This window comes from Podarcis vaucheri (genome assembly GCF_965113315.1).
Source record: "Podarcis vaucheri genome assembly, chromosome: 8".
NCBI lineage: Eukaryota > Metazoa > Chordata > Lepidosauria > Squamata > Lacertidae > Podarcis > Podarcis vaucheri.
The window spans coordinates 9,076,153-9,103,436 of record NC_138766.1 but is presented as its reverse complement, the minus strand read 5'-3'; the positions used below and the strand labels follow the sequence as shown (position 1 = coordinate 9,103,436).

Here is a 27,284-nt window from a genome sequence, read left to right as displayed (position 1 = left end):
ACAAGTGTTGCAGACGGCGGATCCCGAAATTCATATTCCAGGTAGCGAATGCCCCAGACGGGCTTGCAGGCAATTCATCCTAAATGCTACGGGTCAGACTTTGGATTGGCTTACAACAACCCTGCTGTGTTGTTCAGGAATATTAGACCTTAATTGCACATTGGGTTGAAACTGGAGAGAATACAACCCTAAAATAGAATCCATTGCTTTTTATGCAGGTTGTTGGCCAGAGAGAGTTGGGTGTGTTGCAAATCCTTCAGTGCTGCTTGGAGATGGCTAGATTGACTGGGAAAATCAGAAATCAGGAGGATCAAAACTTCAATAGAAAATGGGACAAATATGGATAGTATTTAAAAGAACACTGGAAACACTTGAACTCTTTGGCAGGCTGTGAATAATGTTACAAAGACTTTAGATATATTGGAGGACTATAATTCTTTTTTTGACCTCCTCAGCCACTGACTAACGCAGGGCCGGGCTCAGAACCACTTTGCTATGGAGTGGGAAAGTGTCTCCCAGGGGTTATCTAGTCTAACCCCCTGCTATTCAGGAGCCAGCTTGTATAGTCTAGTACAGTGGTACCTCGGGTTAAGTACTTAATTCGTTCCGAAGGTCTGTTCTTAACCTGAAACTGTTCTTAACCTGAAGCACCACTTTAGCTAATGGGGCCTCCTGCTGCCAGAGCACAATTTCTGTTCTCATCCTGAAGCAAAGTTCTTAACCTGAAGCACTATTTCTGGGTTAGCGGAGTCTGTAAGCTAAAGCGTATGTAACCTGAGGTACCACTGTATATTCTAGTACAGTGGTACCTCGGGTTACAGATGCTTCAGGTTACAGATGCTTCAGGATCTTTGCTTCAGGGTGAGAACAGAAATCGTGCTCTGGTGGCGCAGTGGCAGCAGGAGGCCCCATTAGCTAAAGTGGTGCTTCAGGTTAAGAACAGTTTCAGTTTAAGAACGGACCTCCGGAACGAATTAAGTACTTAACTCGAGGTACCACTGTATATTGTGGGGGTGGGGGTAAAGAACCACAAGCACCAGCCCAACGACCAGTGTGAGGGCTGGACTGAAGTGTAACAGTAGTAATTTTACATTTATTTATAGCCCGCCTTTTCCCCTGACAGGGACTCCAGGCGGCTTACGTAAGAGCAGGCCGGGGCGGGCAGAAGGGGGAACACAAGCGTCACGCGGCGGCTTCGTTCGCGGCTACTGCGCATGCGGGGTGTGTGTGTGACAGCGGGGGGGGGGGCGAACGTTAGCGGCGGCGTCCCTGTGTGTGTTCTCGCGAGAAGGAGGAGGCGGAGGAGGAGGCGGCGGCGAAGGCGATGGTCCGCGAGTTGTGGGGGGAAGGAAGGAAACGCCTCAGGTGAGGAGGGCGGGGCGGGCGGAATTGAGCCGGGCGAGGGGGCGTCGAGACCCCCTCGAAAGGGACAGGTGACTCCGGGGAAGGGGGGGGAGGGCTGCGCGCGCCCCCCGCCCTCCCCCTCAGAGCAACGGTCCGGCGCCCCCTCCCCCCGCCCGGCTCTCGGCCTCCCCCCCCGCTCCTTCCTGCCACTCGTGACGTCACTCCGGACCCCTCCCCCCTTTCCCTCATTCCGGCCGGGGGGGGCAGGAAGAGGAGCAGCGGCCACGACACGCATCATGATGATGAGGATGCTCCGCGGGATCCTCGCAGCTGCACCGGGGGGGAGGGGGGTCTCTATGTCACGGGGGGGGGGGAGGGAGAGAGACGGGTCGCTTTGCCCGCTGCTTTTCTTATTCTTAGTAGGAGCAGTGAATTAGCTCAGTGCTCAGGTGGCTTCGGAGCACTTTACAAAACTGTTATTTTTTTTATATACATGGGGTATGTGTGTGTGTGTGTGTGTGTGTGTGTGGATATATATGTAACTTTTGTATATTTAATAAATCATCACTATAATTGTAATGAATATTATGTATTATCCACTTGGGGCAATCATTATTATTTATAATAAATGTTATTTATTATTATAAATAATTATAGATATAAACACACACACACACACACACACACACACACACACATATATACATATACAGTGGTACCTTGGGTTAAGTACTTAATTCGTTCCGCAGGTCCGTTCTTAACCTGAAACTGTTCTTAACCTGAAGCACCACTTTAGCTAATGGGGCCTGCCGTGCCGCCGGAGCATGATTTCTGTTCTCATCCTGAAGCAAAGTTCTTAACCCGAGGTACTGTTTCTGGGTTAGCAGAGTCTGTAATCTGAAGCATCTGTAACCTGAAGTACCACTGTATTTATGTATGTATGTATGTATGTATATATATATATATATATATATATATATATGCACACACACACACACAATCAAAATCACATAACATTATTAAAATACAGAGTAATTAAAGATACACCACAATTAAAACACACTGGGAACGTACACAGCAAAACAATCCACTTTGGGATTGCACAGCCGTTCGAACAGGAGAGTGGCCAAGAGGTCAAGTTGAGGCCTTTGTCAGACCTGGCAGGAAGGCAGTAAAGATGGGGCTTCTCCTGTTCCAGCACAGCAAGGGTTTCTTGGCACCCCAGCCTGCCTCTGCTGTGCAAGCCGGTCATCCTCAGGCCAGGACGCAACTCACAGGGGTCCGTTGGTGCCCTTACTGGGCATTGCATTGGAAGTCAGCCTTTTAGGTAACCTGCTCCAGTCGTTCAGTGCCTCCTGTGCAAGTAACAAGGCCTCAGAACGGACTCAGTGGCTAATAATTTTGTTCTGTGAACCACCCTGAGACCTCTGGGTATACGGTGGTATATAAATTCAATAAATGTTAATAAAAAGAAAGCCATGCACATCCCTTTAAGGGGCTCTGTTTGCCATCCAGTAGGTAAAGGTAAAGGACCCCTGGATGGTTAAGTCCAGTCAAAGGCGACTGGGGTGCGGCACTCGTCTCTCTTTTCAGGCTGAGGGAGCTCTCTTTTTTCGTCTCTTTTCAGGCTGAGGGAGCTGGGGTTTGTCCACAGACAGATTTCCAGGTCATGTGGCCAGCATGACTAAACCGCTTCTGATGCAACAGGATACCATGACAAGTGCCAGAGCACATGGAAACATCATTTGCATTCCCACCGCAGCGGTACCTATTTACCTACTTGCACTGGCGTGCTTTCAAACTTCTAGGTTGGTAGGAGCAACAGAGCAACGGGAGCTCACCCTGTTGTCCGGATTCGAACTGCCAACCTTCCAATTGGCAAGCCCAAGAGGCTCAGTGGTTTAGACCACAGCACCACCCGCATCTCTTTGCCACCCAGTAGAAGTCCATGTGCACCTTAGGTAGCCATAGCCATCCATATATTAAAAGAGTGGGAGATAATGGCTTGTCTGAAGCCACCTAAAAGGTAAAAGGTAAAGCCACCTAGTAAGTTGGTGGCAGAAAACATAACGTGCCCCTTCTCCCTACCATCTGCATAAAGTCATCTCATCTGGACTCAGACCGCAGCATAAGAGGAGGACCTTAATTTGTTTCCCCACATCCCCTTTTAGCAACCCCCCCATCTCCAAAGTTGCAGTTTGTCCCTGAAGGTGCCCCATGGCATCTTTGGGGCAAATAACAATGGGGGGGGGGAAGAGAAAATGGGACAAATTTTCCTGCAATCCCGGACTGTGCATGTCTTTGGTGAGGCCCTGAGGCTTAGGCAACAAGGAAACTAATTCAAGCCACACTCTGCTTAGATTTTTGCTATATATTACTTGTTTATGCAGTGTAGAATGTTATGGTAGAAAAAAAAAGAAAAAGGATTGAATTCAAACCATATGATGAAGCTCTTATAAATTGAGCTAAACTGGGTTGACAAGAGTATAGAGTCAGTCAGCTTGGTCTCAGCTCTTTCAACCTGTTGTTTACCTTATGCCTTTAAAAACTGAGGTGCCTTTATTGCTGGGATGACTAGATGTAAAGAGGAATGGGGTTTCTGTATCTTGAAATACTTGTAGAATATAAAATCTCAGCAACTATGGTTGTGATCAATTTATACACATTCGATATGTGCATGACTGTGCATGCATGCAGAATTTGGTGGAATGGAGGGCATTATGGGCTTATGCATGCTCTGCCATCATGCACGATGACCTGGCACACAAACCCCACGTAAATTGGGGGTTGTCTATATAAAAATTCATCATCAATATATAGAACGCAAAAGGACAAGTAGGGTTTGCCAATAAATGTTGGTGCCTATTTGTTGAAAATAAATAATTGCTCCTACTTCACTTCGTTTTCTGGTGGCCATCCTGATAGATGTAATATCTCAGTGGTATAGGACTTACGTTTAAGTATAGAATTGCACTGTGCAACACACTATGAAAATATTAGTAAGGTTATAACTTACTGAGCCAGCTATTGCTAGTGAATATGTATGTATATATGCAATTCAAGTTATCTTTAACTGCCTGTTGGGCCTTGTTGCACCCTTGGAAACTCTCTTAGTACAAGACCTCTGTCTCAGTAGACATGAAGTAATAAAAAGACTAAAAGTAATAAAAAGACTAAAAGGAACTGGACAGAGTACGTTTTTCTTATTGCCAGGTAACAACAGCCTCCCACACTCATTTGAAATACAGGGGATGGGGAGGAGATTTCAAGGTGACAGAGTGCAGTTTCTAACCAGACCAGAGCCATCTAACCTGTTTTGAAAATTAAGCATTCTTTGCAGACTTCTGTGTAATGAGAAAACCCTTAATTTTAAAAATTGGCCTTACTAAAGATGGTAATTTACCTGACATGTGCACAGCAGTTGCAAACTGCTCATTTATTCCTGGTACCTCTTCTCCTCTGTCAGGTATTTTGCTAAATAGCCGTTGCCCACAATTTTCAGTCAGGTATATTGTCACCACTCAGTCTGGGGATGGAACTGGCTAGTGCTTGTGTGCCAAGTGGATCAGGCCTGAGTAACATCATTCAGGAATCTTTCTTTGCTAAAATGGATGAAAGGATAGCAGATGAACAGAACACAACCTGTGGTTTTCCATTGCAAAGGAATATGAGGACAAATAACCAGCCTAAAAATGAAGGTCCAAAGGTTCCTTGTGAAGAAGAAGTCCTGGAAAAGGGGGATAGAGTTTAGAGGGAAGGAATTACCCTATTTAGTTAACTAACCCTAATCCACACGCTAAAGGGGGGGGGAATACTCACAAATAGGATCTTGGCCAGGGAGCCTTGAAAAAAAAAAAAGAATAGTAAGATGGGAGAATGAAGTGCTGCCCTCAAGTGCTCCCTTTCAAAACCTCTGCTGTGCAATACCCTCAAAAATTGTGGTTCTTTTTGTGGATTGGTTTTCTGAAATGACATTGAGAGTCAGCTTTGTTTATATACACATGGGCTGATGAGGCACTGCCTCAGTCAGAAATCCAAATGTCTTGGCAGTTCTTCCCTGCCAAGATTCAGGTTTGAATTGTCTCAATATTGTTCTCTGCACCTGCATGGGAACATCTTCCATTTGTATAGGCCCAAAATTTCTGCATGTTTAAGTAGTGAAAGTCTAGATTGCTGGCATTGCTCACCTGCTTCTTAGCTCACCACCCCCTTGCCCCCTTGTAAGCAAAAACCTGTTTACACACAAACTCATGTAAGTGTTCTGTTCTGGTTGCTGTGCAGTTGCTAAGGTTGAAGACCCAGCTTCCCCCCCACTCTCTCTGCTGGCCACTGACGAATGTCATTTGTGTTTCAGCCTGACCATACAGACTAGGAATTTCATAGCAGGCGCAGTAGTCAAACTAGGAACTTTGTGATTCTTAGCTACCACATTATACCAGTTGTTTATTTACTTTTTCTATACCAGTTGTTTATTTTTCATCAAAGTATTAATAATCAGATTAGTTAGTGCACTGAAGCTCTGTTCATACATCTAAAATTTAAGTGCTCTCTAGCGCCTTTTATAGTTTAATAATTACAGTTGCGGGATGCGGGTGGCGCTGCGGGTAAAACCTTGCCGATCGTATGGTCGGCGGTTCGAATCACCATGGTGGGGTGAGCTCCCAGCTCCTGCCCACCTAGCAGTTTGAAAGCACCCTGAAGTGCAAGTAGATAAATAGGTACTGCTTTATAGCGGGAAGGTAAACGGCGTTTCCGTGTGCTGCGCTGGTGCAGGCTTGCCAGAGCAGCTTCGTCACGCTGGCCACGTGACCTGGAAGTATCTCCAGACAGCGCTGGCCCCCGGCCTCTTAAGCGAGATGGGCGCGCAACCCCAGAGTCGGACACGACTGGCCGGTACGGGCAGGGGTACCTTTACCTTTACCTTTAATTACAGTTGCATTATGAATAAATGTGTTTATAGAAGGCATTAACAATACAAAAAAGCTTATTTGTTTTGTCCTCTCCAAATCCCACCCCAAATTTTGATTTGGTTCAAGTTTCTGGCAGGGGAACACATTTTTTTGGCTTGCAGTTATACTATTCATGTTACTCATATTCAGTCAGGAAGTAAACACAACCAGCTGGGGAATGGCAGTGCTAGACTGGTCAGATATTATTTTGTTTGGCACTGAATTATTGCAATTTTAATACACATAGCCAGTGCATTGGGAGGAATAAAACCTGGTAAAATCTCCAGTTGCAAGTGGAGGTGTTTCCATGTTCTAAAGGTACAGTATTTAGGTTACCTTAGAAACCCAGATTTTTCAGAGTTACACTTTCTTTCTTACTGCATTTGAAATGGGGAGCTTTCCTCTCCTAGACAAAAATGAGGGTTTGAGTTGTTGCTGCTAACAAATCGTACCCTTTTAAGTATCTTCTTGCTAAGCTGTTAGTTTCTCTAAGCATATTCTCTCTGAGTTTATTTGAGTAATATGGACTCTGTCTCCTGAGTTTTCTAAAAACAGCTTTCAGCTATTGCAAAATAAAACAAGGGATTCTCTACATCTGCTACAAAAAAGTATATGATCCGAGAGATGTGTTCCTGTGTTATCTGCAACACCAGAACCTTTCCTGTAGTGAGTCTCTCCCATAGTGAGGATCATATCCCTAGTCAAATAATCCTGACTATTTGCTAATGGCAAAGCTGTCTGGCTAGCATGCCGTTTATATTCATTTAATTTTCTGCTATTCACACCCTTCATTGTTTTTAGCAAAATGATTATTAAAAAATGTAAGCAGCAGTTGATTTCGTAAAGTTATCCTATTGCTTTCTCCTTTTGTTTTTCTTTAGAAGTTGTTGGATTCATCATTAGAAACAAAAAGTAAGCAATGGATGGTCTTATCAGGATCCGAAGCAGTCATAGGATGTCAAGGGTACCAGTGAGAAAGGTGAAGTCTTGTTCTTTTGGCTATCCTGTTGTTGAATAAATCTATCTTGTACTGTCTTGTAGCCATGATAAAGGTTTGACATAATATTTCATATTATGTTACATTCTTGCCTTTTCAAATATCCATTCATCTGCAACTAGACCTAACAGTCAGGCGTACCTTTACCTTTACCTTTAGACTGAATTGAGTGTATGTACACATCTAGTTACCTGGCGTAAAACCTGAATCTTAAAAGGCTAGAAAAATATATGGTGTGTTTTCATTTCCTGTTTTCTTTTTCCAGAGCTTTGGTGAATGTTCAATGCCTCCCATGAAGGCATTGTTGCAAAGTGAAAAAGAATTATGCACAGTATCAGCAGAAGAGTTGAAGGCAGAGAAAGACAATTTCAATGAGGTTTGGCTTTGTTTTTACACATCAGGTTTTTTAAAAATAAATTTGAAAAATGCTTTTCACTTACATCCATGCTAGCAAATATTGATTTTATGCTCATTATAAAGACATCATAAATGTGTGCTGCTTGAGTATACTACTAGCAGTGGAGGCTTGTGCTATGTTTTGTATAATTAACTAGCAACCTTGTAACTGATGTTGCTTGGGAATTCTAAGAAGCAAAAAATCAGTGTAGTTTTGAAAGGTGTGGCCTGCTATCTTGATTCAAAATGATATCTATATAGAATTGCAGAGATGTGCAACTAACCTCTGCTTAAAAATCTCAAATGAAGGAGAGTGTACCACCATATGAGATAATCCATTCCACCGTCAGATGGCTCTAATTGTCAGAAAGTTCTTCCTAATACTTATTCAGAATCTTCTTTCTTATAACTTGAATCCATTGGTTTGTATCCTGCTCTCTGGAGCAGGAGAAAAGAAGATTGCTCCATCGTCCATGTAATAACCCATTGCTATTTGAAGATGCCTATCATATCTCTACCCAGTCTCCTCTTTTCCAGGCTAAACATACCCAACCCCCTCAACTACTCCTTATAATGCTTGGTTTCCAGACCCTTAATCATCTTGGTCAGCCTCCTCTGCACATGTTCCAGCTTGTCAATACCCTTCTTAAATTGTGCCCAGAAATGGACACAGGACTCCAGGTGTGGTCTGACCAAGGCAGAATAGAGTGGTACCATTAATTCCCTTTATCAGGACTACACTTCTGTTGATGCAGCTTAGCATAGCATTTTGTAGATCTTATATTCTTGGTGGACCACATGGAGGAATTTAGTAGACCTTGCATACTTGGCAATGTTTTAGTTCCAACAGATATTCAACAGATATCATTCTGAGTGTTTGGTAATCTGCTGTAGTAAGGGAGCATCCAAGACTTCAGTCTAGCTTTGAGGAGTATAGCAGACACCCAAAGTAAGGAAGGTCACTGTTGTTTCCCTCTCTTACAATTTTTACCCAAATATTCCATGCTCCAGGTCATAGGTATCTTCACATGTGTGCACATCATTCTTATATAATGCTATTCCTTCTCCTTCTCCCTTCCTGCTTGGCCTATTCTTTTTGAGCAGGTTTCTACATCCCAGTCATGAGTCTCATCCCACCAGGTTTCAGTAATGCCTATTAGGTAATATTTGCTATCCTGTAGTAAAAACTTACTGTAGTAAGAATTCAGGGGACACGGGTGGCACTGTGGGTTGAACCACAGAGCCTAGGGCTTGCAGATCAGAAGGTGGGCAGTTCGAATCCCCGTGACGGGGTGAGCTCCCGTTGCTCAGTCCCTGCTTCTGCCAAACTAGCAGTTTGAAAGCACGTCAGAGTGCAAGTAGATCAATAGGTACCGCTCTGGCGGGAAGGTAAATGGCATTTCCATGCGCTGCTCTAGTTCGCCAGAAGCGGCTTAGTCATGCTGGCCACATGACCCGGAAGCTGTATGCCGGCTCCCTCGGCCAATAAAGCAAGATGAGTGCCGCAACCCCAAAGTTGGCCATGACTGGACCTAATGGTCAAGGGTCCCTTTACCTTTTAGTAAGAACTCAAATTCGTCTTGCTTGTTTCCCATGCTGTATGCATCAGTATATAGAAAACTGAAACCATGAGTTATTCCATCCAGCAGCTTCCTTCTTGTCTTTTCTACCCATTAGTAGGTTCCTGTAGCACCATTCCTGTGAAGTCCCCATTACCAGGTTTCCCCTGTTGTCTGTAATATTGTCTCCCTCCCTCTGAGGATTTAGTTGAAAGCTCTCAAGATCAGGTTCACAAGACTCTTAGAAAGCACATTGTTGCCAGTCACTGTCTTAATAATAATGATGTACTCTGAGGTGCAATAGCAGAAACCATGGTCCGAGAAACCATATCTTTCCCAACAACAACACCAGCACAGCCAGTTTTTTCTTTCTAGTATTTTCCTCTTTCCTCCTGGGTCACGACCTTCAACAGCAAGCAGTGATGAAAAAACTGTCTGTACTCCTAGGCCCTTCACCTTCCTACCCATTGCCTAGTAGTCCCTGTCTGTCAGTATCATTTATACCCACATGAATCAGAAGGAAAGGGTAAAAGTCAGCAGGCTTTCTAAGACTTGGCAACTTGTCTTTCATATCTTGAATCTTTACCTGGAAGACAGCACACATCCCAGAATATCCTGTTACCTCTACACACTGCTGCCTCTGTCCCCCTCAGTAAGGAGTCACTTTCCACCACCACTTGTTTCTTCCTCCTCTGGGAAGTGGCAGGAATAGTGCTGAGCATAGATGAAAACCTGCTCCTTGATAACCAGGTTATGATACCTTAAGAGGAATCCAAATGCATTGTGAGCAAACAAAAAACCTTCCATTATATTGTTGTGAGAAAAGTTTTGCATAGTGAATCTTCAAAAACTTATCCTAAAAATAAAACCAAATAATAAATTGGAGTACAGAACAATTTTCAGTGTTTTAAAAATACTTACTGAACAATTGAGTGTAATCAAACAATTGCTCAGTCTCCTGGTCTGAGTTTACCCTGCTGAATTGCCTAGGTAAGGGTAAGATTCCTGGCTGTAGCACAACAGTATTTCTTTGAGCTTCTTTGCCCACTGTTTTCCTTGTCATTTTTTTGCAGGGGACATACAAGGGTGTGTGTCGGGGGTATGCATACCCCTTCAGAATCTCAGATGCACCACATTTGGTCATTATGTGACCCATGTACACCTCACAGAAAGGTACTGGGCAGCCCATTTCTGTTCAGTGCCAAACTGCATATTAATAACAGAAATAGTATGCACTCTGGGAATATGGATAAGTAATAAAGTACACCCACCCATCTCCTCGTGGTAAAATGTGTCTTAGAGGAAATCGATATTCTATTCTATATCTGTATAGTTCTACATCTATATAGTGTAGAATTGAAAGCTTTGATACAAATCTATTTGCTTATACAACATATATGTATTTCTGTTACAGGTCACATTTCTGTGCTTTGCTGATGAGACAGCTGTTGCTCCTAAGGTATGGTGTCTGCATAAGATATCTTAGTTGATTGGCAGAGCAAACTGGGAAAGCACCATGATATATGCCCACTGGTGATACTCCAGCACAATAACCTCTGCATCCAAACCTTGTTTGGAGGTGATTGAGAGGCGCTGGGTGAAAGAATGCTCGGCTGAGTTTGCCACAAGTCCTCTGACATTAAAGGAAAGTTTTCCTAGCATGAGTGTATTATTCTCTGTGTTTGGTTTAGGAATTGGCAGCCATGTCTGTTGAGCTCCCCGATCTTCTGAAATCCCTCCATTTGTGCACTTTACATGAAAATGATGTCATTTTTCTAAAGGATATTCATAAACCATTGGAGACCAGTGTTCTTAAGCAGAAGGTAAGAGAGATTTAAAATACAAAAATGTATGATTGGTGATATACTTCATTTAATTTGCCTTTCAAATTAATTGCATTAATGTGACACAACATTCTGAATATAAAATATGAAATGTGTGTGTGTATTACTCAGTTCTACAAATTGTCAAAGGCTGGGAGTGTTGCTAAAAAAGTTAAAAGTCAATATTTTGATAATGGAAAATCAAATCAAATCAAAACTTTATTAGCAAAGCCAACAGGCCACAGCTGTACAAAAGTTAAAAATGAGAAAAGGGATAAAAGGAAGAAAAGAACAGACAAAAGGAGGTCCGTCGGGTGAACAGGTCTGTCACTCAGATGGTGGCCCTCAATTTCACAGCTCTCTCGATGTACCTCGCGACCTTCTCTGTTATCTGACTGTTCGTATCAGATAATAGAAAATGCAGTGTAATGTCTGTTGAACGGCCGGGGTTGGAGAGAATGAGTGGAGTAATAATCTCATTCCTTAGGTCTTTGTAAAGAGGGCAAGAAAAAAGGACGTGGGACACTGTTTCCGTGTTACCATCTCCACATGGGCAGAGTCGTTTTTCAAATGGGGTCTTTTGGTAACGACCTTCGAGTACAGCAGAGGGAAGAACATCCCATCTAGCCAATGTAAAGGCACGTCTGTATTTTGGGATGGTTAGTTTAGACAAATATGAGGCTGGAGAGTCAAAATGAGAAGGGGGAAAGTAGGTATACCATGGGCACAGTTTCTTTAAGATAGTCAGGTTGTTTTGTCGTTCGATGTCTTTCAGGCGCTGGCCTATTAGACTCTTTGCTTTGATGAGGCCCATTGATAGTAGGGACTGTGAGTGCAGACCGCATGTAAGGAGTTTTTTATGCACAGTTTTAAACCACTTGCTTTCGTGAGGGTCTTGCATTACTAACGGCAGTAGACCAGGAGGATTCAGATTAAGACGAAGCCAATAATTAAATGTTCTCTGCCAGGTCCGAGTTTCCACAGATGGAAGGCAGGCCTCGAGTCGCAATGCTGCGTTTGGAACACAGGGGGGGACACCGAGTATTTGCCTTAGAAATTTGGACTGGACAGTTTCAAGACTGGAGCAATGGGTCCCCGTCCAGATTTGCGCCCCGTACAATAACTGCGCCAGAGGTTTTGCTTGATAAACTTCAAGGGCTGCTGGGATGTATCTGCCCCCCTTCGTATAGAAGAAGCGGGACAGCATCTTGATGCTTTGAGCAGCTTTTTCTTTGGCACATTTTTGGTGGACATCCCAGGACCCGGTCGACTGGAAAACGATACCCAGATATTTGAAGGCTTTGACTTGTTCAATTGTCTGGTTATCCATCCTCCAGCTGTACTGTCTGTGTTTCCTTGCAAAAACCATGATTTTGGTTTTCTGATAGTTTATTGCAAGTTGCTCTCTTCTACAGTATGCTGAGAATTCATCTATGAGCCTATTTAAACCTATTCTTGTTCGGGATAGGAGTATCGCATCGTCAGCGTACAAAAGCACTGATATTGCTTTGTCAGCCAGTTTGGGGGCGTGGAAGTCCGGAGATGACAAACAGTTAACCATATCATTGATGTAGATGTTGAATAGAACTGGAGCCAGGATACAGCCTTGCTTGACCCCCTTACTGACAGGAACTGGTCCTATAAGATGGCCATTTAACGAAGTTCTTACATGCAGCACCGTGTCTTTGTATAAACAGCTGATCAGAAATAATAGTCTTTTGTCTATGCTAGAGGTGCTCAATTTGTCCCAGAGTCTTACACGTGGAATTGAATCGAAAGCAGCCTTTAGATCAATAAAGGCTGCATATAACACCCCACGGGATTTTTTGGCATATTTGTCAATTAAATAGGCTAGGGTGAAGCAATGGTCTATGGTGGATCTGCCTTGCCTGAAACCCGCTTGCTCTTCCGCTAGAATAGCTTCAGTTTCCAGCCAGCTAGTTAGCTTGGTATAAAGATGTTTGGCATATAGTTTGCTGAGTATAGGCAGAAGGCTGATTGGTCTATAACTCGCCGGATCTGTCATGGGACCTTTTTTGTAGATTGGGATAATTATTGCCTCAGTCCAACCATCTGGGAGTAAACCCGTTGAGTCGATCCCAGAAAATAAAGACGCCAGCAGGGGGGCCCACCAGCCAATGTTGGACTTCAGAAGTTCGGCAGGGATGTAATCATTCCCTGGGGCCTTGTTGTTCTTTAATTGTACGATTAAGTTCTCAACTTCCTTCGGAGTTACTGCTGGCCAATGAGGTAGGTCCTCCAGTTGAATGCATAGTTTGTAATGTTGGGCTTCCTGGTCATAGAACAAAGATTGAAAATGGCGCAACCACTCCATTGGTTCCACTGTACAGATGGAATTAGTGCGCTCCTGGTCCAGTAGACCAGATATGGTTCGCCAAAAGCAAGTAGTATCTTTCTCGTGCGATGCCTTAACCAACCTGTGCCATGCGGCTCTTTCAGCTTCCAGTTTCTTTCTCCTTAATAATTGTTTATACGACCGTCTCAGATAAATATAAGCATTAAGTAGGAGAGCAGTCCCTGATTTCCTGTATCTCCGGTAGGCTGTTCTCATTTGTCTCCTTGTTTGCCTGCACTCCAGGTCAAACCAGCTAGCTCCGTCCTTTGCCCTCTTTGTAGCGGAGCTATGTATCACTGTTGTTAAATGGGGTTTCAATCTTTCCAAGAGTAATTTAAAGCGTTCCATAATCGCAGCTGCTGAATTTCCTGATACAATAGCGGAGCGAATAAGCTTTAACTCCACTGACTGAAGAAGGAGGGTTAGGTTTTCATTCAATATTGGGGACCATTTGAGTCTTTTGGGGGCTGGTATATCCAAATTTACAGAAGGTATATATTGTGGCTCGGCAATAGAATAGTCAAAAGGCCCGCCTGCAAGCTCTAAAATTAGAGGTAGGTGATCACTCAGAGTATTATGGCCCACTTGAAACTTCCTTATAAAGCTGTGAGCAAATCTTGAGATTAAGATATAGTCTATAACACTTCCCCCAGCCTTGGAGAAATGGGTATATTCCCCGGGGCGGTCCCCCTCTATATTGCCGTTTAATATCAGCAGTTCCCTCCGTCTAGCAGCCTGCACTAAGCAGAGACCTGGGAAATTACTTCTACTATCTTTGGACAGACGTGTCGCGCCAATATCCGTCTGTTCTTCAGTGTCCAAAAATTGGTTGAAATGAGTGTGTAGACTGTTGTCATCTGTTCCTATACGAGCGTTGAAATCTCCACACACAATGGTCAGGGCAGACGGGTAAATAGATTCGAGTGCCTCATTATACTCAGGGAATATGCTTTTAATTTTTTGAAATTATTAGCAGAAACTTCACTTTATTTTCTTAACTGATGTCACTGCAGTTTAGAAAAGAAGGAATAATCTTTGAATGGGTAAAATTACATTTTCTCTCTCTTTCTCTTTCTCAAGAATTACCCCTCAAGGATTCTGTGTGTGATGAAATTGTCTCCATCATTTGCAAGACACGAGGTGGATTCTTTATTTACTTTACTGAGTAAATATGCTGCTGGTATAAGATGTACTGTGGAAATACGCTCATTGCAGAAGCACCTGTCCATCATACCCCATGCTGAGGATGATGATACTAATCAATCAGTGTCATCAATTGAGGATGATTTCGTTACTGCGTTAGAACATTTAGATGAAGATGAGCCCACAAAAATGATAAACTCTGGTTAGTGTTCCTGCAATATTCTGATAGCGTAAATAAGTTGGGATTTAAAGGGATTGAATATCATGATTAGCTTTTTAAAAGTGAAATACTTGTATATACAGTAGTCTATTGATTTCTGTATCTTTTATATATATATTTAAAAAAACCTATCAAGCAATACTAGCCCCTGTGATGAACTCTGATTTTTTGGAATGACCCATCTAATAAACAATAATAGACTATGCTTGCTCAGATTTTGTAAATCTTGTGTAATCTCTGGCCTTTTTCTTGAAGCAACAGTTTGTGATTGCATAAATATGAGATGTTCTTGAAGTAGAATCCAAGCTGTCAATCTAAATTATCAGTCTTACCCTTTTCTACTAAAGGAGATGTATAAGTTGTTGATACTTTAAGATTTTAGTAGCTTCTTAAGTAAAGATGGGCAGGTTCTTTCCATCTCACCACAGAGGTGATCCAAGCTCTTTTTCAACAAAAATGGAAGAACTTTACATTTTCTGAGACACACAGAGGACTGTCCCCAAAACAGCCTCCTCTTCAGTGCTCCTCTCCTCCAAATATCATTTTGCCTTTCTCTTATCTGGCCAGCAGAAGGGAGGAGAGAAGTCTGTGTCGTCTCTCTTGCCCAGTTGTTCTGATACATCCTGCTGAGCCAAACCATGGCTTTACATGAACATATATAGACTATAGGAGAGGAGTCTGTAGCCACTTTCCTCCACCGTGGTCTTTCTGCTGCGCCATGCTGAATGAAGCCATAGTTTGGCTAGGTATGACATCTGAACCTGGGCTCCTGGTTTATCTCTTTCCAGACTAACCACGAGCTGTAAACAAAGGTTTTCCTATGGTTTGTGGCTCATTGTTTGTCTGGGAGAGCTAAACCACAAGCCCAGGTCTGGATGACATGCTATGCCAAATCATGGCTTAGCTCAGCATAATGAAGCAGCAGAACAACCGGGGAGAAGCAATGTAGCTATGAGCTCCTCTCCCAATGCTCAGCACTCATTCATGTTCAACCATGGTTTGGCTTAGCATGACATGTGAACTGGGCCACTGTGTAAACTGTGCACCAGGTAGACAGAGGAAATGGGGGCAGGGCAGACCTCACTGTGCAACACAGGTGTCTCCGGTACTGGCGCCATTGGCCAGGTAAATAAAGGGAAGCGGGGGTCGGGGGATTGGGTCATTTCGGACATGGGAAATGCTGGTCAAGAATAAAAACAGGATTTCTTATGTGGCCAAGATTTATGCTCACTTCATACTCAAGGTGGTTTTTCCAAGCCTTCAGAGTTGTTCTTTGAGCCCAACTTGGGAGAATTTCACTGACAATTCTACTTCTTATCCTGTTCATATTTACTTGGGAATAAACCCTGTTGAATGAAATAAGTCTTACTTTTGAGTAAACATGAATAGGATTGGGCTGCCCAATCTTTGATCAGACCAAAATTCAAGTACATTTTATGCTATTAACCTATTTCTGCTACAGCTGCAATCTTTTGCTTTCAGACGTGCTGTATGTTAACTATTCCTTTCCCTCCCTGTTGGCACAGGCCTAGTTACACCTGAGAAACTTCAAGATGCTGCTTTGCAGACCATATCTGTTCAACGTTTGGAATCTCTTGATCCAAAGTTTCATTTTCTACATCGGAAGCCATCTGTCAAGTCATCAACTTCTCTAGTTAACATCTTGGAATTAAAAGAATTGTCGTCTTCTGTAAGAAATTCTGTCACAACTTCTGTTTCGGATCCTTGGCTGCAGAGGAGTTTCTTCAGGCCACAGAATTCTTCTGAGCAGAATGTTAACGCTTTATGTAAAACACTGTTTTCTTCCTCTCCTGCTGAATCCTCAGAGTCAGATTGCTCTAGCCCAAGCCCTATCATTTTCTTAGATGAAGAAGGGTATCAGAGAAGCCTAAAGGCAAAACTTCAGCTACCAAAAATCCCAGTAATGAAAGATGGCATAGAGGATTCAGACTCTGAAGTAAGTGAATTTTTCGATAGCTTTGACCAATTTGATGAACAAGAACAAACACTGGAGAGTGGTTGTAAACATGCTAGGGGTCCTGTCCTTCAACATCCATCTCATCTGAAAACGATTTCGCATAAAAGGCCACGCTCGGCAACCACTGCAATGAATCCTCAAAGGTTCAAGGTTGATCATCCCACTCTTCCAGCCAATGTGAGGAAGCCAACTCCTCGCAAACCAGAATCTCCATATAGCAACCTCTTGGATGTTCCTGATTCCCCCCGGCCATTGAAAACATCAGGGGATGACAGTGGAGGCTTGTTCAGCCCTATCAGATCTTCAGCTTTCAGTCCATTAGGCAGTTGTCTTTCAACAGAGTGTCCTTGTCAGTTGGGTGTCAGTAGAGATGCCATTAACCAAAAGCACAATCTGGTTTGTCACCCATACTCAGATTTTGCAAATAATATTTCCTTTGAAATCTTAGGTTCGGTCTTTAATTCCAGATCTCCATCGTCATGTAGATGCACACAGGAATTTTCTAACAGTAATAGGATTGTCTCAAAAGAAGAAACAGCCCAGTCAGCAAAAACCCAAGGGGAAACTTCTGGAAAAGAATTAGATAACAGACAAAAATCTAAATGCAAATCACTAATGATTAAAGACCACATCCAGAAATTTGCATCAGAGCTCGTTGAGAAGAGTTTTGGCAGTGCTTTTAAAGATCTTCAGAAAGGTGTTTCTTCATGTACTAATGCACTCTGTCACTTGGCTGCAAAACTGACTTCTTCCATCTTTCAAACGGCTTTTTATGAGATTGGGAGGCAGCAAGCTTTTTCACTGAAGAAGAAAGCTATTAATGGACTAGCAGGCTTTTTGGTGAGTGAAGCGTTAACAGGTGCTTTAAAAGAGCTACATTCTGTAAAGCAACAAATATTTACCAACACAGTTGCAAAATTTGCAGCAAACCTGGCTGAGGAACTAATTTTTGAGGGGATCATGGAAGTGTGCCAGTTTTCACACCCATCAACTCCTACAACTTTTCAGAACTGGTCCTTCCATTATGATGATAAAGTTATACAGTCATATTCCAAAGACTTGTCTGAGTCAGTTATTCAGGAAGCTTTTATTGAGTTATCACAGGTTGAGGTGGCATTTACAACACAAGCAGCTATTAGTATTTCCACGGACAATATAAAGTACATAGGTGCAGAAAGTAGTTTGGAGTCAACACAGCCCTCCAATGCTTCCTCTGAGTTTCATGATCAAGAACCAATAGCCTTGAATTCAATACAGGAATTCAGGGAGGAATATACTGTCCATAAAGCTTTGTTCTGTACTTCTGGCATTGCAAGTTCAATCCCGGTGCCCTTAGCTGGAAGCATACTTTGTCAAAATCAGATTTTATTTAATGACATACAGGTAAGGAAACATTCAGCGTCAACAGGCAGTCTGAAATTTTATAAAAAATCAGCAGAGCGGTGTTGTGCAACACAAAAAAGACAAGATGAAGTGACATCAGTTAGAAATGTTTACTTGACGACAGATAGCAGTCAGAACAGTGAATATAATGCACATATTGTATGTACACAAAGTGACTTTAAGCAAGCAAATAGCCCTGAAGTCAGTAAATTTTCAGACTTAACAACTAGGATGCCAAGCGTCGGTAATTTTTCTGGAACAATGGTAGATATGATTGTTACAGAGGCATATGAAGCAGTAACCTCTTCCAAGACATCCAAAAATGCAGAGCAATACACAGAAATACTAAAATTGGATAAAACGTCATATTTGCCATGCATTGGTGAAGATGCCTGTGAGAACATGTTTGCAAATTATTTAGCCAAGCGAATAGTGAAACAGTCTGTAGATGAGACTAAGTCTGCATGTTCTGTTACCGGTGAGAAATTAGCATATTGTGTGGGATTGGGAACCAGTAAAAAAAGCAATAGGAAAGAATTGCATAGTGCAATAAAAGCATCAGAAACAAACAAAAGTATTCCAGTAATTGTAGGACAGCAGCAGATGCCCTTGAACAGCTCATCTAAATTTCATGTATCGCCAGTTTACTCTAATAGGTGTCTGCTTTCAGGGTCTAAAGATGGCATTCAGGGGAAAAAGAGACATATGGGTTGCAGGACTTCCACATCCACGTCATCTCCTTGTTCTGCAGTGACTTTTGTGAAATCTGCTGAAGAGTTTCCAGATGCAGAAAGCTGTTCAGCAAAATCCTTAAGCAACCCACTGGGAAAACACAACACATACAAATCAGCAGGGCACTCTGCACTTTACTCTACATTTGGTCCTGAAAGAACTTTTCCTAGCATTAATGCCTTCACTTCTGTGGCAACTAACGGTGAAGATGCATTTCAGATGGAAGACAAATTGAGTATCAGAGATGAAACTCCTTGTGTCCTACCAGACACACCTCCACCGACACCTTTAATAGCAACCCAAACGAGTTCAGAGTGGAATTTAAGAAAGCTATCAAAGAAACTGAAAGGTGAACTAGCAAAGGAGTTTGCACCCGCGACGCCCCCTTCTACCCCTTACCGATCAGAAACCGGTGGAGTGTATGAAAATGAACGTCATGACTTAGAAAAGGAAGAGTTCATGTTGAAACTGATGCGGTCTCTCTCTGAGGAAGTTGAAAGCAGCGAAGATGAAGAGCCTGTAGCATTGGACGAGAGAATGAAAGCATCAGGAAGGACAACAGAATATGCTGATCATCTAGCCACTCGCATAATTGCTGTGGCAACCGAAATGGCTGCTTCACATTTAGATTATAAAGCGGTTCAAATGGAGAATAATAAATGCTTTCAAATAAGTGCGGAAAATAAAAGATGTGGGCATAGTGGATTTGTGAACGTTTCAGAAGCCAGCCTACATACGTTGTTGGTTTATGCTGGTAATATGGCTGGAAAGGTCATTAGTGAAGCTAAGAAAATAGTTGAATCCAAACATTGCACGCTTCTAAGGCTGAAGCAAGTGAACTGCGGGGCAGATGGTGTTCGTCCTAAAAGAAACACTCATAAATGCTGGTCCAAAGACATGAGGTGTCCCTGGGCAGACCAGGGGTCTCGAGAGACAGACTCTTCTATACTCTCTCTACCCCAGCACCCAGAAGCTCCAGGTCTGACCTCTAAATATCCAAGTTGTGAGAGTGTAACTGATGAATATGCAGATCACATAATTCGTATTCTGAAAAGAGAAGGTGGCCACAGTGAACTGATAATGGATCAGTTTGCCAGTAGACTTGCTTACAGATCTATAAAATCTGGAATGCAGGAAGCTGCTGGGAAACTCAGGATGAAGTATAAAAGTAAAATAGCTCCCTCCGAGGGCTCAAAGGTAAACAGTAAGGCTGATCGGAGTGTGGATGGAAAGAAACAGAAAAAAGGTAACATTTGTCATTTGGGGCAGCAAGCCTGTGGAAACAAATGTAGCACACACAGAACTGAATGTACAAAGTTGCTAGATTTTTCAGAATCCCTTGCTTGTAGCATAACATCTGATGTCAGAAGAAAAATAATGAGAGGAGCTTGTCTGTCAAAATCTTTAACTGATTCCTGTTTGTATAAAAAATCTAAGAACGATCAAGTCACTGATCTTAAAGCAACATTTTCTAAAGCACTTTCTCCTTTCTGTTGCAAACAAAAGCTTTATCATAGTACAGGCAGTTTAAATGAACCTACCTACAGAAATGGCATTATTCATGCCATTGAACAGTATGCCAGGAAGGTAGTAGATGACACTTTAGAAGCTAGCTTGGAATCTGCTACGCTGCAAACTACTGAAAACTGGACAAATGGAGATAGAACAACATATGCAGAAAAGTTGTCTCCATTTTCTGCAACAGCCTGCAGATACTGTAGTATGAAGGAGCATCAATACTGTGCTGGAAGTTCATCTTTGCAGCTGACTCGGCAAGAACTCCACTCTCAAGTTCATCAGGTTCCCAGAATAAGTGGAATCTGTCCTAAATCTCGCATTCTTCACCTGGATATTCCAAAAATTCATATTAATATGGATGAGAAGGTAGTATTTGCTGAAAATGTGGTTGCTACAGTTTTTGACAAAGCAGAAAGGCAGCTTAGCAACACAAGTTTGACAGCGGATAGTGGAATTGGCCAGGATGGAGTCAGCTTTGCTGAAAGCCTCACTACAGAAATAATGACTTCCTGTATGACAAACATTAGTCCACCTGCCAACATAAGGTAAAGTTAAATTATTTTATATTGCTTTTAATATATGTAAGGTGCTGAAAACTATATGCATTTTTCAGTATTAGTACAATTTTAATTTCTGCAAGAAAGTCATAAGGACGTAGCTTTTCGTTTTATGATAAAGCTTAAGAACAAGGGCATTTAATAGTATTGCCATGGGAAGAATTGTTTACTGTGTTCATGAAGGGTGCTAGGATTTAAGTAAATTTAAAATGCAGGTGATAACCTTAGAGTATTTGTCATCTTTCAGGTTTGGCCAACTTTTTGTTTCTCGTTTTTTGCTCTAACATAAACGTAGAAGCCATTGTGAAGCATAAATGGTAGAAGATAAAACATCACTGATTTCTGCTAAGTCACATCCAGGTTTGGATAATCTTTTAGGTGGTGGCAGAGAGATACATGAAACATCAAATTAAAGCACAGAACATGTAGTTATGTAGAAAATAGTATTGCTGAGCTACTCATAAATCCTAATAAATTTGATCAAAGAAAATCCTGAGGTAAACAGAAGCTGATTTTGAAACTTCCGTAAGTGTTGGCTGTGAAGGTTGAAATGATCCTTCCTTGGTTATGTGAATACTGTTGAAGCTGTTTCCCTTATCTTGCTTCCAAATTTATCATTAAAATAGAAAGCACAGTTTGTTATATGTTGTTGGTTTGGCCATTAATAATACAGCTTAGGAACTTCAGTAGAATCCACTTTTGTCCCTTAGTTGTTGTATGTTTCCTGCGGTTCCCATGGTAGAAGAAATATTTTCTTAGAAGAAAAGTCAATGTGTCCAGTGCTCTGCATGCACATGTGTTACTCTTCTCCCAGGTCTTTGGCTAATTAAACAATGGAGGGCAGGTATTATTTTTGTTTGTTACTATGTTATGAGATCTAGAGAGAAAAGAGTGTGCAAACTGCCCTGTGATCCTTGGATAAAGGACAATATAGAAATTTAATTACCGTATTTACTCAAGTCTAATGTGCCATCGAATCTAATGCGCACCTAGATTTTCAGAACCTTGAAACCAAAAAATGTATTTGATGGCGAATGTAAATGTGCCATCGAATCTAATGTGCACCTTAATTTTCACAACGTAATATGGCCAAAAAAGTGAGGATTAGATTCGAGTAAATACGGCAATTAATTAATTAATTAGCAATTTCTGCCTGACCAGACAGTAGTCAAAAGGAAGTGAGGTTGATCACTGGCAAGGTCAGTAGCACCACAGAAACTATGTTAAATGCCTAATGAAGATAGACGTATTTAAAGAAATAACAGTATGAAAGATGACATTAAAATGTGACTGAACTTGCTAGTAAATTAGCTGGAATCCCTATTCTAGGCATAGTTCCTTATTATACAGTTTAGTACCTCATCATTATTTTTTAAATGACCCACTGTGATATGAAACCAGTCTCATTCTTTTTGAAGAATATACAGTCTCGATAAATTTAGGTGATTCACTTGGCAGAAATGATTCTGGAGGTTTAGCAAAATGTTTGCTTTTCTTTTTCAAATGAAGGCATCTTTGATCTTGTTGAAATAGTTTGTGTGTGTGTTTCCGTATGTATTCTTTATTTGATTTGTGCACCATTGTTTTACCACATGTGATCCCAGGGTGGTTTATAAACATAGCTACTTATCCATTAAAACTATAAAAACACAGTATAAGAAATTTAAACCAGATTAAAATAAAATAAAATAGGCATGCCACAGGCAGGAATTTCTCAGTTGCAGGTGGCCAAAACCCAATCAGCCAACCCCCAAAAACTTGGATAAAAATATACGAATTCAGCTGGTGCCAAATACAAGGTACCTCTGAGGCCATGGTGGGGAACTCGATCCCAACCTCTTTCTGTCCCTGTAGATAGGTGAGTAGGGTTGCCTACCTGTCTCATTTCCATTACATCAAGTGAAATACATCCATTTGCAGACCAGCTTCAATACAAGTCAATCTGCAAAGGAACAACATTTATTTGCCTGTGCAGTTCAATTTCATTTTTTAAAATCATTTTTATTAAGAATTTTCAACATAAAAGACAATCAAAGCCAAACTAATCTAAAGAAGATAAATAGGAAAGAAACAAGAATACAGTCATACCTCGGGTTGAAGTATTCTTCAGGATGAATATTTTCGGGTTGCTCTCCGCGAAGACCCGGAAGTAATGGAGCACGTTACTTCTGGGTTTTGCCGCTTGCGCAGATGCGGTGAAACGCAGCACACGCAGTCGCGTGTTACATTTGCTTCAGGATGTGAACGGGGCTCTGGAACGGATCTCATTCACATCCAGAGGTACCACTGTATGCAAAAGAAGAAAATAAAGGAAGAGAAGAGAAAGAAGAGAGAATAAATATCAGACCCTCTATCCCAATTATATCTTAATCCTTATTCCACACACAGAAAAGTCAATCCTCCCCACTCTCACCTGGGAGCTTCCCCTTCTTCCCCCAGGCTCCCACCCTCAGAGATCCTTTCACCTTCCTTCCGTCACCTTAGTGTGTATCTTCATTAATCCACGATAGGAAACTTCAATAAACAAAGCATAAATATAGATAAAATTTATGGAGAGAAAACAAAAATTAAAGATTATAGAAAAGGAAGATAAAAAGAGAAATAAAGAAGAAAAAGCATCTTTTGATTTTCTGTTTGACAATTTTGTAAATGACAATTGTTCAAGGTATTCAGAGTATGCTTTCCAAGTAATCTCTAGCCGGTTTAGGGTCCAGCTTTTTCTCAGTCTGCTAGGTGTTGTTTTCTCAGTCTTCACTCCCAGGCACCCCAGGTCCACCTTTTTTCACTCAAAAAGTCCAAAAGTAACTCTTCAATTATAATTGTCATTAAGTGTCCAGAATAGCCCTTCTCTAGTCCGGTATGATGGATTTCTCCCCATGGGTTCTGACACATTTTTATAGTGTAGTAGTCCATGCTTATTTGCTTGTTATGTCTTCATTCATTCGTACTCAGTTCTCTATATTCCAGTCCCATTTCCTGCTGTCCAAGCTTCATCCTGGTTTAAAGAAAAAAGAAAAAGCCTCCACACACACACACACTTCAGTTCTGGCAAAAGAAATGCAAGTAGGCCATAAGAGATGCTTAAAAACAATTTGAGGAGCATGTTGCTGAAACATAAAGGTCAACAGCAAAAGGTTATTTAAATACATTACTAGCAGAAGACCAGCTGGTTAGGCGATTGGATCTTAGGATGACAGGAGTACCTTGGGTGTGCTAACAGAGGATAAGGAGTTTGCAGAGAAGACAAATGAATTGTTTGCATCTGTCTTCACAGTGGAAGATATGATGTAGATCCCTGTGCCTGAATTGACTTCCATAGGTGGAGAGTCTGAAGAACTGATGCAAACAGTGGTGACAAAAAAGTTACAGACTTTATAGACAAAATAAAAATGACAAATTGATGAATCCAGATAGCATCCACCCAAGAGTTCTTGAATAACTCAAATGGGAAATTGCTGATTGTCTAAGAAAAATACGTAACTTCTTCCTAAAACCAGTACCTGAAGACTGGGAAGTAACACATTATTTTATTTTTAAAGGGGGGATTCAGGGGATATCCTGGAAAGTACAGGCCAGTTAGCTTAACATCTGTTCCAGGAAAAGTAGTGGAAAGCATCGCCAAAGATAAAAATACCAACCATATAGAAGAAACATGCTATGAGAGGTCTTTTGAGAGTGTCAACAAAGCATACAGATGGAGATGATTTTACTGACGTTATGTACCTTTTGACAAAGTATGCCATATAAGCAGTCACAGAGTAAGAGGAGAGGTCTTCTTGTGGATCAGGAATTCATTAGTTATTGTTATTATTTTATTTATTTATTTTTGGGTTTATATACTGCTTTTCTGCCAAGGCACCCAAGACGTTTTGCAATTTAAACACTTAAGCAATAAGAATATATAATCCAAAGACAGACAGTCTTCTCATGCCAACAGTTAGTTGATGGTATGTGTGGTTCCTGAGCTGGGCACCATTGTGTCAGGACATGGAGGTCTTCAGCATCCTCCAGGGAAGGTGGGGGCGGGCAGGCATAGAGAGAGCTGCCACTACAGTTCTCTTGGCTCATAGGAGCTGATGTCATTTGCGCTCCCTGATCTGGACTCATCATCAGACCAAAGGCCTATCTAGTCCAGCATCTTGTTCCCACAGGGAGCTCCTAGATGCCTCTGGGAAGCGCACAGCACTCTTGCACTCACATTCCTCAACATGATACCTTTGTTCCTGTCATTCTGTGATGGCCTGAGACTCGGGCTTGGACTCGGAACCAGAGGAAACTCAGTCTGCACCGGATCCTTTGCCTCAGGCATCACCTGAACCAAGTCTGGGGCCTGATCCTGAAGAGTCCCAGTCTGCACAGATTCCCCTGCAACAAACACCAGCTGGGCCAAGTCAGGGGCCTGAGCTTGCCCTGGCTCCCGATGCAGGGATTACCTCGTTGCGTTCAGCTGGGCCATCACTTACAGCTGCTCCACTACCGGTTTGGTCAGGGGAGGCTGAGGTGGCCCCTGGGTCTAGTAACCTACTAATGTCTCCCGAGCTGCAGCGACTGAGGTCTGAGAGAAGGAGAGACCTGAGTACTCGCAGGAGGAATGCTCGCCTTCGGGCGAAAAAGGGAGGTGAGTCAGGACCAGCCGTTACCCCGACAAAGATAAAAGGCTGTCGGGGCCTGCCTCAGGTTGCGGGAGCAACATTGCTGTATGCAAGATCCTGTACCTGTCCTTGCCTGGTTTCCTGCCTCGTGTCCTGCCTTGGCCCTGTCGGACTGACTCCTAGCGGAACCTTCGGATTCTGGACCAGTCCTGGACCGTGTTGCACGGGTTACCCCCGGGCCCAGCACACATTCCTCCTGCAGACTCACTGCTCTGTATCAAGATACAGAAGGGGAGCAGTGAGTTAAGAAACAGGAAGCAGGGAGTAGGAATGAATGGACAGTTCTCAGTATGGAGGGAAGTAGAAAGTGGAGTTCTAAAATCAATGAATCAATGAGAAGGGAGTCCAAGATGGATGGGAGTTTCTTAAAGGTGAAATAAAGACTCCAGTGCAGACAATTTCAAAAAGAAAGAAAAGTGGAAGGCATCTACAGAAGCCAGTATGACTGCATAAGGATCTTACAGATAAGCTGAGCTTTAAGAAGGGTATGTATAGGAAATGGAAGAGATGAGAAATCATGAAGGAGGAGAATGCATGAATAGCCAGCAGTTGCAAAGGTGAATATCAGGCAGGCTAAAGCTCAGAATGAGCTCAGTCTTGCAAGAGAGGTTAAAAATGATTTAAAAGGTTTGTTTGGCTATGTTCAAATCAAGAGGAACAAGCATGTGGTAGGTCCTCTGTGTAGAAGATGGAGAAATGCTACTAGGTGACAGGGAAGGCAGAACTGCTCAACACCTACTTTGCCTCTTGTCTTCACTCAGTAGGAAAGCAGTGCCCAGTGCAAGGAGGGACCTGCAGCCCAAGATAGGAATAGAGGGGGGTAAGAGAACACCTAGCTTCTTTAAACAAATTCAAATCTTCAGGGCCTGATGAGCTGCACCCAAAAGTACTAAAGGAGCTTGCAGATGTAATCTCAGAGCCTCTGTCTATAATATTTGAGAATTCTTGGAGAACAGGTGAGCTCCTTGCAGACTGGAGGTAGGCAAATGTTGTCCTCATCTACAAAAAGGAGAAAAAAGAAGACCCAGGTAACTCCCGACTGGTGAGCTTGACATCGGTACCAGAAAAGATAATAGAACAGATCAGTCTGTGAGCACTTAGAAAAGGATGCTGTGATTACTAAAACCAAGCACGAGTTTCTTAAAAACAAGTCATACCAAACAAATCTTTTTCTTTGTTTATTGAGTTACAAGCTTGGTGGATCAGGGGATCCATATGCTGTGGATATAGTGTAACTTAATTTAAGTAAGACTTTTAACAAAGTCCCCATGATATTCTAACAAGGAAGCTGGTAGAATGTGGGCTAGACAAGGCAACTGTTAGGTGGATTTGTAGCTGGTTGACTGACCCGAACCCAAAGAATACTCACCAATGGTTCCTTGTCCTCCTGGAAAAACATTGCAAGTGGGGTGCTGCAAGGTTCAGCCTGGGCCCATTGTTGTTCATTTTCTTTATAAATGACTTGGACAAAGCTATTGATGGGATGCTTATCAAATTTGCAGATGACACCAAACTGGGGTAGCTAATGCCGCAGAAGACTGAATTGGGATACAAGGTGACCTTAACTGATTGGACGAACTGGGCTCAAACTAACAAAATAAATCTCAATAGGTTCTGCAGTTAGGCAGGAAGAACCAACTGTGCAAATATAAGATGTGGGACACCATCTGATTCTAT

At 42.3% G+C, this 27,284-nt stretch overlaps 1 protein-coding gene across 6 annotated transcripts in view; it reads left to right on the top strand.

The window, feature by feature from the left end:
- Positions 1-1,279: 1,279 nt before the first annotated feature.
- AKAP11 (A-kinase anchoring protein 11) overlaps positions 1,280-27,284 on the top strand; it is a 43,043-nt gene continuing 17,038 nt past the window's right edge. For 4 of the 6 annotated variants that reach the window (XM_082234150.1, XM_082234149.1, XM_082234148.1 and 1 more), the window contains exons 1-7: positions 1,280-1,365; positions 7,175-7,272; positions 7,556-7,666; positions 10,660-10,704; positions 10,937-11,068; positions 14,505-14,769; positions 16,314-20,943. In XM_082234150.1, coding sequence (XP_082090276.1) covers positions 7,213-7,272; positions 7,556-7,666; positions 10,660-10,704; positions 10,937-11,068; positions 14,505-14,769; positions 16,314-20,943 — 5,243 coding nt within the window. In that variant the 5' untranslated portion in view covers positions 1,280-1,365; positions 7,175-7,212. Of the gene's footprint in view, positions 1,366-6,540; positions 6,612-7,174; positions 7,273-7,555; positions 7,667-10,659; positions 10,705-10,936; positions 11,069-14,504; positions 14,770-16,313; positions 20,944-21,250; positions 21,596-27,284 lie in introns of those variants that run through there. The other 2 variants (XM_082234151.1, XM_082234147.1) reach the window with 2 other exon arrangements.